The sequence below is a fragment of the Triticum aestivum genome, chromosome 3D (assembly GCF_018294505.1).
Source record: "Triticum aestivum cultivar Chinese Spring chromosome 3D, IWGSC CS RefSeq v2.1, whole genome shotgun sequence".
In the NCBI taxonomy this organism is placed as follows: Eukaryota; Viridiplantae; Streptophyta; class Magnoliopsida; order Poales; family Poaceae; genus Triticum; species Triticum aestivum.
Genome location: NC_057802.1, coordinates 84,525,662 through 84,539,585, shown reverse-complemented (window position 1 = coordinate 84,539,585; position 13,924 = coordinate 84,525,662). Strand labels below are relative to the sequence as shown.

Sequence of the window (13,924 nt, the reverse complement as noted above, 5' to 3'; positions counted from 1 at the left end):
CGCGTCGGGCCTGGCTCCGCGCGCCAGGATGCCCACGTACACCCGCAGCAGCATCCTCGGCGCCAGCAGCCACCGCCGCGAGGCGCCCCGGCGAGGAATTTCATCGAACGGGCGACGGGCGCACCGCAGGCCCCCGCAGCATGCGCTTGCTAGCCTTCCGCACGCGCTCCTCGCCGCGAGATTGTCGCCGAGTGATGCGCAGGGAACGGGTCAGCAGAGGAGTCCGGGCGGTGGCGCTCGGCTTTTGGTCGCGGCAAGCAGGCTCGCATTCGTCCTCTGTTTTCCCTTCTTCTGTTTGGAAGGTCTGATGAGATCGGGAATCCTGAAGATGGTGAAGTTTTACTCCCTCCGTCTAGTAGGGCGTCTCCAACAAAAACATAAAAACTGATCCGCACATTAAATTTCAGGTTTTTTTAGCGCCAGATAGCTCCATCACAAGCTGTAAAATAGTGCACAAGCTAAAAAGCGCTATCAAAAGCTGCAAATTTGGGACGTCGGATTGCGCGCGCTTTACAATTTACACTGCGTGTTTTTTGGACGCGCGTTTTTTAACATCTACTAAATCAATGTTTGACCCGGCGCACTAAAAATGCTACAGTGATTTTAGTGCGCGAAATTTTTATGCGCCTAATGAAGATGCTCGACGGAGGAAGTATTCTTCAAGAAAAAAAATCATTGGATAGATTTCAGACATCATCGAGCGTATCCGATCCAAGCCATATAACCATTCAGCCTTGACATCTCTCAAAGTTTGTCATAAAATGGCTATGGCTAGTACAGTACTATTTTCACTACGACGTATATATGACTAATATAAAAACTACATTCTGAGTAAATGTATAGGAGCATCCAACTATCGCGCACACCTCTTCAACTCGATCTTCGATGTAGAAAGGAAAAGAAAACACTCAATCCGTCAAGTACCGGGGCCTCCAACCACCGCGCATGATGCAGCGAGGTCTCTACTCGCCGATACGGCTTCGCACACCACCGCAAGGTATGCAGTAGCTACAGCGAGAGTCTCGTGATAATCGATTGATATGATTCTCTATATTGCGAAGTCTCCAACTCAATCAATAGTGTACCAAGTATGGGGGTCTTCTACGCTACCGTGCACGATCGCAGGGTCTTCTACTCGCACATACACTTCTCCGACCATCGAGCACCACTGTCAAGTACGTACAAGCTACAGCGAGCAAACATGAAATACCCTACACCCACCAAACTTTGTGTACACAAATTAACCAGCACCCTTGGATCTAACCCACTTAATTGTATCTAAGAGTCTGTATTACTTCGGTGGTCTGCCATCAAAACGAATGGACGAGATTAAATGTTTTGCCGGTCTGCCACCGACGTACGGTCTCCACGCATGCCCACTAATTCGCTCAAGACCTCGTAACCCCGAACCAACATCACGTCTCAGTTGCGAAAAAAATATCACGTCTCCAACTCCAACCATAGCTCTCCCCTCTCCCCCAGCCGCCACAGAACTCCTCCCTGTTCCCATCGCCGCCGCCCGCCGCTTCTCCTCTCCTCTGCTACCCCAGGCGCGAGGAACCAACCTCCCGAAGCAACCGGAGTGGCAAAGCGGCGGAGGAATGGAGAGATGGCGTCTGCGATGGCGGGGAAAAAGATGGGGCGGGCGTCCTACATCCGGATCAAGCACGAGGAGGAGCGGCACGAGGCGTCCTGGAAGGAGCCCGAGGGCTGGGTCTTCTCCGCCACCACGCGCACCGATGTCGCCGCGTGCCTTGGCGAGCTCCGCGACCAGATCCTCGCTGGTTGCGCCTCCTTCCCGACCTCGCCGCACAGCACTCCGGCTGCTCCTCCGCCCGCCGCGGCGGCGACCTAGGTACGCCTCCACTTGCCCCACTTACGCGCTCTGCAGGCTTTCATATAGGGTCTCCGATCGTGGCGAACCAGAAGCACCAGCCCAGGAAGAGCTCGACAGCGTGGAGGTCCTCCCCAGCCAGTAGTACGTGACCAGCCCGAGATCCGCCGCCGAGCCAAGCACTTCTCCTTTCTTTTTCTTCTTCTGTTACCCAGCCAAAACAATTTTGTGGAGAACAATCATATCTGGTTAGGATCCACACAGGAATCTACAGCACAAATAATGGAGGAGCTACTACAATAGAGGATGGACCTGTGGTTGCTTCCCAGCTCTTTTCTTCAAAACAATCTGAGAAAGAGTACAAAGGAAATTGGAGCATATGGAAAATTGCTCAGGAATATCTCCATCTTATGCTTATTGCTTCGATGTACAGTGACCTATAAAAGGGTGAAAACAATCAGTGAGATACTTCTCTGGATGTAGAGCTCTCTGGCATACGCCTAAAAGATAAAATTATATTTTTTACATTATTATTCTCAATACTATAGTTGAACATTCATTACCTTGTGGTTCGTACTTGGTCCCAGCCTCCCAAGCATAAATCTGAAGTTGTTCTGTATAGGGGAGTGAATTGTATGAGAGTGTGTTTCCAGGCTTAAATCTGAAATTGTTGTGTATACTATATGTGCATGCAGTGTGTATGGTAGAACCAATCGATTTGCAGAAGATAGCATGAACCGGAAGGGTAATCGGTGCCGCCACCGGAAGGCTCGGCAGTGCTAATCACCGGAACTACACTACCGGCAGTGCCATCCAAATCCTCGGAGACGCTCAAGGTATATACAATGAACACACAAAGGGGTCCACATGCAATTATCTAATTATTGGATGCATCAGATTAACGTGCTGAATGAATCACATGTGTATACTTGAGACAAATGAATGTATTAATGGTTAGTAATTTTTTTATCTATCCTTTTTACATGTCCTCGAGGGTGACCATAGTAGCATCTTGAGCCCAAATACAGTCCTGCCATCTAACACCGCCTGTAATTTTTTAGCTACAGGAATTTGGACCGTCCTGCAAGAAGAATCAGTTGAGAAGATTGGACTATGCTACTTCTCTAAGGCTGAGTATACACTCTTTGTTGTTAATTGTAGTGATAGTTACTATTATTGAATTGCTAAGGTGACAAACTGACAGTTATTGCTTGATGAGCTTACTCTTGTTCATCACATTGCATCCCTCTTACACGGGAATCATCAAATGTTCACACATATGTATGTCCTTTAGTTGTCATTTGCTCTTTTTTATTTTTTCTTCCCTTTTTTGTGTGGATAATCCAATTTCTTATGTTGTCAATGGATCTTAAACATCTTCACTTCTGATTTCTATTTCAAACAGACAGTGCAGCTTTGACGGCCTCTTATTTCATGCCGACAAGTGTATTTTGTTCCATTAGAAATATATAACTATATTTTATTCCTGAGAGAGCAATCTTATACGGGAATATAGTGTTGTATTTTGTGCACCCTCATTTGGCAAGAGTTCAGGTTACTATTTGTCTCTGTGTGAAAGTTCTCACATTAGTTCATGCAGAATATGTCTATATTTTTACCAAGGGGTTCCAATGATTCGAGGACTGCATATGTGCAGATCTAGAAACTCTTTCTTCCCAAGATGGGCAATGTGCAGATCTAGAAATGGTATGTCCCCTATGCGTGTATGACTGTTGGTGGAGATGTTCATACTTTAGGATCTTTGGTTCCTGAGTTAGTGAGGTGCATGCTCTCGACCCTGACATCTACTTACTCTATTGTCATCTATAGTCTGTATTGTGCTCTGCGCTTAATGTGCATTGGGTGCATAGCAGAACATGAATTTCAGATGCCCTTATTTGTTTGATGAAATGCCTCCTTGATCTGCATGCCAGGTATTATAGCATACTGTATATGGCTTCTAAGCTCTTTGAAAGTTTAGGACACAATAGGAAGTCATATTACAGCGGTTTCCGATTAATAACAAAGCTGAAAGCACAATCTCTATTTTTCGAGGACAGCAAAATTGTTTTCTAGAACTGATAGTTTCTTCGGTATTTTTTTGTTTGCTTTCTGTTACTTTATAACTGAATATGAATATGCAGTTAGCTTATTTTTCTTTTATGTGATATGTGAGTAAATAGCAGTTAGCTGCATGGGTTACTGTGGTTTCAAGCTCAACTTTTGTGTTATCTAGCTGCAGTGCTAGGACTGGTTGTTTCCCAAAGAGATGATATGACCATGAGTTTATGGCGTTTTTGAGCTTGATGTCTTCTGTATAAGAGAAATGAAGTCTTCGGCATGTACACTGTGTAAACAATCATTGGAAAGGCGAGAGGAAGATAAGAGGAGCATATAGAAGTTTGTGATTTGTATAGGAGGCCTTGTTGGTATGATTTATTTTCCTGATGGTATATTCATCTCATTAGGAAGGCCTTGTTGTGTGGCTTTGGTCTTCCTAAATTTTTCTGTGATTTTTTCTTTTCTTTTTAGGTTTGTGAAACAATGACTATCCTAGCACAAGATCTAATCATGGAAATTTCCTTATTGTACAGTTTTCCATTTTGAAATAGTAGACCTTTCTCCATTGTTGAGATGTTGATAGGACAAGTTTTCATTGCTTATCTTACCAGGACTAAGATTAGCCTGGAGAAAGTGTGGCTTGCATGCCATGTCATACACAAATTATTAAATTTTCGTTCTTCATTTTTTTGTTCATGAATGTTGCACTCCTGGAGGTGAGACTCGGAATGGGTGATAATGGTCCTGGCTACCGGAGAACTCTTCAAGCTCGTGGTGCGTGCTGTAACTCCCACTGTGGCGCTGTAGTCGAGCCCATCAATTCAAATTCTGAAGATAACATGTAGCCTGAATCCAAGAGGGAACAAATCCAGTTGTTCCAAGACGCGTTCTTTTTTGTATATCTTGTTGACAGTTTGCATCTCTGCCATGTTCACTTGGACAATGCATATATGTATTACAAGTCCTTCCAAGTTCATAGAATAAATTAGACATACTTCTGAAATCTTTACTTTACGATTGCGGTTTCATCTTGGATTATGACTTCTTTTTTGTCTGCTCCAACTTCGCATACATCCTCAGAAGATAAATGTGGGGTTTGTATTGAATTTCACCTTTAGAGAGGCAGGGATTATCAGCACTACAGAATTCAATACACATGAATAATGTGTTCTTTGGTTGAGACGTGCGTTGCACGTGCATGCTAACTAGTGATGCGAAGTCTCCAAACAATAGCTACTTGTGCATGCAACTGAGGCCTACAGATGCTACCGCACACGAGCATCGATCGATTAGGGGCCTCCAACTACCGTGCACGAGCATCGATTGGGTTCACTAATGTGAAGTCCCACATGATAACGCAAACTACCCTGCCTCTCGCTCGGCCCTGATACCCACCATATATCGTCCGAGGCCGAACTCATCCGAGGAATCATCAAAAATTTCTCCCTCTCATTTCTACCACTTTTTTTACGTCATGGAAGGCCCAAAAACGTCATCCAAGTGTGCTTTCGGATCACCCAGGATGGAAGCTTTCGGACCGCCCAGAATGGAAATTCCAATTTCAATCATAATTTTTTGTCATAGAAGTATGTGGGCAACACATCCATGACAATACGTGTTTTCGTCAGTATTATTGTCATGGAGTGTTACTTCCATGACAGAAAATGCCAAGAATGGCTTGGACGACGTGGAGGTCGGCTCCTCCTTTTGTCAAGAAAATGTCAAGTATTACTGTCATGGGAGTGTTGCCGTGAAGAAGGCGGAGCCGACTTCCACGTCGTCCAAGCCATGTCTACACGTCCAGTACTACCTCCACGGAGGCGGCTCATGTGACGGCCCCTCGTCGGGGGGAGGAGGGGGCAAGAAATGCCTCTCTGAGGCGGAGGCGCGCTAGTAGCAGGGCTCGACGGTGTTCTCCAAGTCCAAGGTAGCGCCGACCTGGGTCCTTGTGGACCCCACACTGGCGGGGGCTTGGGCCTCGATCAGTCTAAGACTACCGTGGAGTCAGACGCCCGCCACAGGCGCCCGCTCAACACCCAACTCTTCCAAGTTGGGTTGGTCGTGTTTGAGCGCGTCATTTGCCTCCAAGTCGAGGAGATGGCGCCGCGGCAACCGAGAGGAATGTTGCGATGCCTGGCGGGCCTTCTTCCACTGGCGCGACACCGACTTGGATGGTGGCGGCGACGCCGAAGATGCGGACAACGACAGAGGTGCCGTCGCCCTTGCTGGCCATGCCTATGAGGTCATAGTCTGCTACTTGACCTAGTTTAGTTTAATTCAAGTTTATGTTAAATTGTTAATTTTGTCTGTATGCGTGTAATGTATCGAACTTTCATATTACATGTTCGATCTGTTTCAAATATGCGGGCATTTGATGATCATGGGTGGATGGCCGACATCCAACTGGATTTGACGTGTCTGTGGACATTTGGTGATCCATGTTTTTTCATATTAATTTGGTGATCCATGTTGAACATGCCCTTAGTTTTTTTATTTTATTTTTTGAAACTGAAGATGCCCTTAGTTTTTTTTTTAACAGGCCCAGGCCAGCCCAATTTCATTTCGATTCTCAGGCCCAGACCAGGCACATATTTTTCCCCGCATAGAGCCCAGGTGACCAACCAAACAGGCCCTCCCACCGCCGCTCCCGATTACTTCAGCCGCCGGCCGCCGCCACTGCCGCCAGCCTCGGCCAGAGCTTCTCCGTCCCCTACCCCTACAGACCGCGATCTCGTCCTGAACCACCGGCCGCGACTGCTGCTCCGCTTGCTCTCCCCCGTCGGAGATCCGCCCGGAGCGACTTTCGTCTTTCTGGGTAAACCCTAGCCTCAATTGATTTTTGTTTTTCTTTCGTCCGTGCTGCGAAAAATCGAGGCTCTTACGGAGTCTGCTGTTACCGTGGACGTTTGTGTCGGTGCGACTGCGTCGGAAATTCGCGGGCGCATTCACCGCTGGCTGTATGCTTGGGATCTCGGAGCTCGTAGGATTCTCATTTGGAGAGTAGAGCTGGGCGCCGGATCCCTTTGTTTATTCATTATTTATTTCGAGATGCGCCAGAGAACTATTTGATCTCGCTGTCCGGAATGTGCTGCCCATTGCCTTGTGGTATTTTTGGCGGTGTAGATTGGTGAGAAACTGAGAAACTGTGACCATCTCATACGCCCAGTCTTTTGTGCCAAACATTTTTCCTAAGCTGCAGTGTAGTTTGGTGAGAAATTGAGAATACAAATGAAATATGTTGGATAAGAGTTTGGATGTCATCTATGAGCGAGCTATTCCCATCGGAGCCACACGCAAAGATTTGATTTAGTTTTGTCGCTCTCCATGCTGTTTCAGGTAGTGCCGACGCTACAGAAAGCCCAAACCCGGAAACAGAGAAGACGACGCCACATCTACATTTGCACTCCCACGCTTAAAGCCGGAGGCGGCGTAGGAAGCAGCGATAGCCATGGCGTCGTCGTTGGCAACGGCACCGGCTGCTGTACGTGAAATGCAGAGCGACCTTGAGTCCCAGGCCAACGCCCTCAGCAAGATCCAGAAAGGCATGTGCACTTTCCCGGCCTGCAAACCCCTTGAGAGGGGGAGAGGAACCCGTCCCTCCCTGCTCGCAACCCTAACTCTATCTCTTCTGCTCCCCTTGCAGACATCTCCAAGAACCACGAGGTCCGCAAGCAGTTCACCATCCAGGTCGGCGAGAATGAACTCGTCCTCAAGGCATGAACCCACGCTTCCTTGGTTCAACTCTGTTCTGATTGGTGATTTGCGTGAGTACCTGGTTTGATCTAGTTTGGCTTTGTGCGTAGGAGCTGGAGCTGCTGAATGAAGGGGCAAACGTGTACAAGCTGATTGGGCCAGTGTTGGTCAAGCAGGACAATGCAGAGGCGAAGGCCAACATCAAGAAGCGCATCGAGTACATCACGGCTGAGCTGTGAGTGGCTATGAGCTGATCTGTATCGGTTTTGAATTGTGTTGATGCTGTGATGAAGGTGTGGAATTACTTTCTTTGCAGAGAGAGAATGGATCGGGCGCTCAAGGACTTGGAGGAGAAACAGAATAGCAAGAAGGAATCGGTATGTTACTGTTTCCTTATCAATTTTTTTTGGGCTGCTTGACCACATAAGGAAAACCATTAGAAGATGATATGTGGAACTTACCTAGATTAATTTTTGGTATGTGAAAACTGTTTGGACTTGTTTGGAGTGCGGGAGCGACTTTAATTGTCTTGGTAAACCATATGTTCTGTCATCTCTGTGATTTTTTTGAACAACATAGTTATGGTGTCCTTGAATTTTTAGAGCTGCACAATGCTAACATGCGTGGCACTTTCTGAACTTTGTCTGTATAGTGCATTATAGTTTTTAAAAAAGTAAGTTGAGCTGGATACAGTGACACTGATGGAAGTTGAAAAATGACTGACATTGTCCAAGAAAAATGATAATGAGGTGATGTGATAAAGGGGGAAACTACAGAGAACCTATGGTCCTGAGTGGAGAAGAAATTAAGACAGGATTGAAATAATTCCAGCATCAGTACTAATTAAGACTTGAGAGAGGATTCAGTGCATGAGAGAGAACAAAATGGTGTGATAAAAATGTGGTAGTACTTGTATATATGTACTGTGAGCTCATGCTACCTTGTTTCCTTATCCCATCATCTGTTTTTAAACTTAATCTGGCTAGCTAGGATTATTTGGTAGTAGCCATCACATGACCAAATCTCTGCAACATAAGGTGACATCAATTTTGCACTCCTTCAATTGTCAAGCTTTCCTGACTGTTATCCGCAGCTTGTCAGTACCATTCCCGGGATAAATAATCAAATTTGTACATAAAACAACAAGGTTCTGGTTCCCGGGCTTGAATTCAAGTCGGAAACCAAACCCAATTAGCTTGCTGGCCCAGTGATGCTGTGGTATCGTAGACAAACGCTGATCAAGCAAAAATTTCAAACGGTAATGGTCTATATGTACCACACCCACATAGGTACGGTCGCCAGTGCCGCACAACATGTACAAGGCCGATGAGCTCCCTCTCATAGGCTGCTAGTTTGGCATGTTGCTAGAGGCCCTGAACCTTGATGCAAAATAGCCCTGAACCCGCTGCCTGACGTATCACATTCCACTACAAAGTCAAGGGCGAAATCAGGGAGGTGCAGCACGGGCGCTGTGGTGAGAGTGGTCTTCAAGGAAGCAAAGGCTGTGGCGGCCTCAGTTGTCCATACAAATGCTTCCTTCCGGAGGAGCTTGGTGAGGGGTGCAGCGATGGTGGCATGGTGCCAAAGTCACGGTTGAATTTACGATGGTAGCCAGCTAATCCTAAGAAGCCAGACACTGCCCGTACAGACTTGGGTGCTGGCCAATGAGCTACAGCCTGAACCTTTTGTTGATCTATAGCCACACCCTTGGATGAAATCATGTGCCCGAGATATGTGACAGTGGTCTCGCCGGAAGAGCACTTAGAGCGCTTGATGAAGAGGTGGTGTTGATGCAGTGTGAGGAGGACCACACAAACATGTCGGAGTTTTTCTGATCATGAGGTGCTGTGTAGGATGGAACAGCTACTTCCTATTCATGTGAGCGGTAATGGAGAAAAGTTGTGTGGAGGCGATAGTTCCGGAAAATGCAAATCGTGTTTTCCTATTTTACCCATCCAATTGCATATACTTGCCTTAACAGAAAGCCTAACCAGAACTAACCAAAACTGGTTTTCCCAAAAATCCTCCGAAAACTCGTTTTCCAAAATCCCACATCTAATTATCAGTATCCAAACAAACTACTTCAGCCCTTTTTTATTCACTTAATCCAAGAATGCAGGAATATGGAAAATCTAGGAATTAGATGGCATAACATGTTGAAGCATATATGCCCGTTGGTTACTGGAAACACATGAATACGAAATAGGAGTTTTTTTTTGAAAGATTAGGTGTGCGCTATATTTGTCACGGAAACAAAGGAAAATCTCTATGAGGTTGGATCCAACAGAAATATTCCTTTGGAATTGCATACAAAGTAGTCTAAGATTTTATGGGTTCTAATCCTATAAATCAAATAAGCTTTGAAATAGGAAACAAAATATAATAGATTGCTTTGAATAAAAGAGGCCCTTAAGTTATACCTCCATAATGGTCATCCTCATCACGGCCATTCACTGTATTCAGTTAACTCTGCAATGCTCGGAATAATTGTCCAATTTCTTTTTATTAATGTATTTTTGCTAAGCAGATAATCAAGCTGCAACAGAAGATGCAGGCTGTACAAGCGAAGGCTCAGGCGTAAATGAAGGGTTCCCTGCATTAGGGCCTTTGTCCTCCCAAATGTTGGGTCGTGTTATCTATCCCCTAAAAAGGTGAAAGAAATCTGTAGTGTTCAGAGATTGAGAGAAGTTCAAGGTTTGTGTAGTGAGAGATTTTGTTTGGGAGTGGATACTTGGTTGAAGATGTACCTCTTGCTGGTTTCTAGTAATATGCTTGAAATGACTTTTATTTTGAGAAGGAATTGGATCAATCTTTTCATGTACCATTTTATTTCTTCTATCTTTGCTTATGTTGATTAATAGATTCATTTTTAGCAATGGTGTTGGGAAGTTTTTTTTTTGTGTGTGGGAGACCGATATTTGAGTATGTGAATTCTTGCCGGTTATCATAATCTTTGAGCTAATTTGTCTGACATCTTGGAGCGCCGTGTGGGCTGGCGTGTTGCATTTTATAATAACAAATCTGTATGACGTGAAAATATACTCCATGATGAATCCAATGGTATTGATTTGGTGGTGTATATGTTAATATAACTTGTTGAAAGTTTATAAAGTTTGACTTTAGACAAAACCTAATAAGGGGAGTAAAAAACCCGCAGGGAGTACCAACTGCAAGATAGAACATCGTCTTGCCTTTTAAGGGTTTTGGTCATATATTAGCACCATAAACAGAGGCGCCGGGGCTGAGAGAGGGAATGTGATGTAACGAAAAACTGTAGGCACGTTTTACTAAGCCAAGCACATTGATTTGGGAAACTTGTTACTAGCGGAGTCGCTAGCGGATGCATCATTGATAGAGGTGCCAAGCTTGGTTTGGGAAACTTGTTTTAACGGTATTAACAGTAAAGAAAGTAGACAATACCATCTGAATGTGCATGTGGATTCTAAAGTAAAATGCTCTTATATTACGGGACAGAGGGAGTATATGTTAGACCCGATTGATATTGAACCATCAGAATAAGTATGCCTTCGGTGCAACACACGAGCACTTAACTAGTTGAACCAATATTCGTTTTCTTTAGCTTGTACCGACAATTTTTGGTATTTAAAGGGTTTTCTTGGGATGTACTACCTCTGTACACTAATATAAGACATTTTTGCGGTTCAAGCAAAAACGTCTTACAATAGTGTACAGGGGAGTATTAGAGTTGCCCTTAGGCTGGAAAAATTGGGAAACTAAAGCAGTAGCCGGAAACGCAAGGTAGGAAAAGAAGTGGAAAAAATGAACTACAGCTCCTCATCAAAATGAGCATAGCTGGCATGATATCAAATTAGTGTACATCAAACAGCTCCTAGCACTGACTGGCGCTAGCTTGTAAACCTAGCACAAGCCACACAACAGCCCTTGCTGAAAAGATAACAAACTGTCATCCCAGAGACGTTTTCATCACTACACGTACTTTCCCCTGTACTTCGGCTTGGAATCTTTATCGAATTTGGGCTTCCCATCATGCTCAGCCGGGCTGAACATAGCAGAGTGCAGGTTGCCCTCCTCCATCCATTTCTGGTGGTTCTCCCTGAACTCCTGGTGCCGTTCCTCGCCTACCCTCTCGACCTCTTCTGTGTACGGCTCAACCTTCACCATCGTCAGCAGAACCCGGCTGTACCGCAGGCTTAGGATCTGCTCGCAGGAGGAGACCAGCTTGAAGCAGGGGTGCTCCGGAAATTTTGCTGCGTCGGCAACATCATCATCCCGCAAGACCGGGTAGAAGAAGACCAGCCTGCCACCAATCACCAGCATTCTCGCAGCAAGGAGGAGGAGGTCATGAACGCATTCTGCAAGACTGTATGGCGCGGTTGATGGAATATGGTTCTCTCTCTTGTCGTCCGGAACTATGTACGGAGGGATGATGCCTTTTAGGAGCTTCCGACCACCGGACTTTCGCCCACCAGCTCGGACACCATATGGGGGGTCGCAGATGATTGCATCAAATATCTGATGACAAAAACAGCAGTAGTTTATCATGTCTTCAGACCAAGATGATAGAATAAGACTGTATCCAAGGGGTAGCATGCAGCTTACACACAAGATAACCTCCTAATTATAGCAACATAGTACAATTGTTCTACCACACAATAGTCTAAATGTTCATATATCACGCAGTAGTTTATAGATTATATGCTCCAAGTACCGCTTTCAAGGACTATTAAGGAAATAATAACCATCAATTATTTTCTCACGGGACTAAAAAACAAGCATTTCATGGTGAATTTGTTTCAAAGATGGCTATACCAACCACATGAAGGTCATATAAGCATTCAACTATGACTGTGACTGAGTATCATGTCATGTGCGTCCATGGAAGACTTCAAGCACAACTACAACATTCAGTGGCATTAATTTGTGCAAAAGGGATGTAGTTGCTGATACTTTTCTTCATTTCCAACAAGTCACTAATGAACAATTCCAAAGCTGTAACAGTGATGAACTGCAACACTGCATAAACAGCGGAAAATGCAGGATAGTACCTCCTTCAATCCTGGACGCCAAGGTGGCAGGTTGTTATCTGCTCGTAGCACACACAAAGGCTCTGGCAACTTGTACTGAATAAGATAACATGGTCAACACATTACTACATGAAAGAATCGGTATCCACCAACTCACGGACTAAATAAGATGTCACTACTTCAAGATACTAATAATGATTATTCAGATGATACTCATGACAGCCACGCAAGAAGCTTCTCTGAACTAAAATTACCTGCTCAAAGTTGCTCCAAATATTGCAATCGGGGCCACGACCATCCCGCACAACTCTTATATCAATATCTGCACCCTGAAAGAACTTAATAAGCGAGACATTACCTAACAAAAGGATAGCGGTGTGTTTATTTCTGCGATAAGAACAAACCATAGTCATGGCTCCAAAATGTGCAGCGGCCACTAAAATACTCCCGGTGCCAACAAAAGGGTCATACACAAGTTTCCCAGGCTGTGCGAGCCCTTGGTTGGCCATGAGAAACGCCATTTCACAGTCCATTGCAGTCGGACCAATGTACTTCCTGCTCTTCAACTCATATGTCGGCACTACATGCCTATCTGCTGCTCCAACCAGCCGGCCAAAGAATACCGTCTTCTGAGCAACTGGTGGAAGGCCATTTTGTGGCCCATAATCATCAGTCTCCAAGACAAAGAACTTGTGATCGGGCTTCTTCAAATTAACACGGCCCTAAACAAGAGGAACAGCACCGATTTACAAAGTAAAGAACAATTGCCATTCACAAATGCCTCGGAGTTAATAGCACAAGGTAGAAAAATTGTGGCAGTAACCTCGAATGGGATGTAAGTGAACCTCTTTATAATCGCATTCTGTTCTTCGAAGCTGACCGCCTTGCCGAAGCTGTCGACGATAATCTTGAACGAGCTCTCCGGCGTCAGGTACGGCAGCTTCCTTTCGTCGGGGTACACCCGTATCGCCTTCTCCAGTTCGTCGTAGGTGGCACCTTGCCCCCACAGCTCATAGATCCCCTTCACGAGCAGGCCTGGCACATGCGGTGTCCGGGATAAACGCGAGAAGCTAGGCAGTGGCGCATATCATGCAGGTTGCAGGCATGGTACCAGAAATCAATAAACGATGACGAGGGCAGCTCGCTTACTGCGGTTGGCGATCTGCGCGGCAACGCGCTCGTCGCCGGGGAGGCGGACGAGGTGGAAGGGGGAGTCTTCGTGGTGATTCTCGGGCATACGCCACTCTACAGCGGCCCCGGCGCCGGGGCCGCCGAAGAGCTCGGCGAGCGACTGCACCTCCGGCCGCCGGTAGTCGAGGAGCCTGTGGTA

At 45.7% G+C, this 13,924-nt stretch overlaps 2 protein-coding genes and 1 long non-coding RNA gene across 5 annotated transcripts; 2 read left to right on the top strand and 1 right to left on the bottom strand.

The window, feature by feature from the left end:
* The first annotated feature begins 1,383 nt into the window (after positions 1-1,383).
* On the top strand, positions 1,384-4,473 carry LOC123077578 (uncharacterized). Of its 2 annotated transcripts, XR_006436716.1 has the most exons (3): positions 1,488-1,855; positions 2,530-2,670; positions 2,896-4,473. It is a non-coding gene; the product is annotated as an uncharacterized lncRNA (long non-coding RNA). The 2 variants fall into 2 exon arrangements; XR_006436715.1 differs by having other exon boundaries at positions 1,384-2,670.
* Positions 4,474-6,481: 2,008 nt separating this feature from the next.
* LOC123077576 (prefoldin subunit 6) lies at positions 6,482-10,397 on the top strand. Of its 2 annotated transcripts, none has more exons than XM_044499869.1 (6): positions 6,482-6,710; positions 7,232-7,437; positions 7,539-7,609; positions 7,699-7,823; positions 7,905-7,965; positions 10,116-10,397. In XM_044499869.1, exons 2-6 carry the CDS (start codon positions 7,344-7,346, stop codon positions 10,167-10,169), a joined length of 405 nt encoding a protein of 134 aa, XP_044355804.1. In that variant the 5' UTR covers positions 6,482-6,710; positions 7,232-7,343; the 3' UTR covers positions 10,170-10,397. The 2 variants fall into 2 exon arrangements, with proteins under 2 accessions (XP_044355804.1, XP_044355805.1); XM_044499870.1 differs by having other exon boundaries at positions 6,504-6,710; positions 7,236-7,437.
* Positions 10,398-11,386: 989 nt separating this feature from the next.
* LOC123077575 (tRNA (guanine(10)-N2)-methyltransferase homolog) lies at positions 11,387-13,924 on the bottom strand (the record flags this gene model as incomplete). Its single annotated transcript, XM_044499868.1, is given in 6 exon segments — positions 11,387-12,082; positions 12,616-12,690; positions 12,849-12,923; positions 12,999-13,316; positions 13,418-13,629; positions 13,744-13,924. Coding segments are annotated over 6 exon segments (1,407 nt in total), but the record flags the coding sequence as incomplete, so codon positions are not given.

Coding starts and splice junctions, on each gene's coding strand:
- LOC123077576 (XM_044499869.1), top strand. CDS start 7,344: ATGGCGTCGTCGTTGGCAACGGCACCGGCTGCTGTACGTGAAATGCAG. Junction 7,438..7,538: donor CCTCAGCAAGATCCAGAAAG/GCATGTGCACTT, acceptor CTCCCCTTGCAG/ACATCTCCAAGAACCACGAG. Junction 7,824..7,904: donor GAGTACATCACGGCTGAGCT/GTGAGTGGCTAT, acceptor CTTTCTTTGCAG/AGAGAGAATGGATCGGGCGC.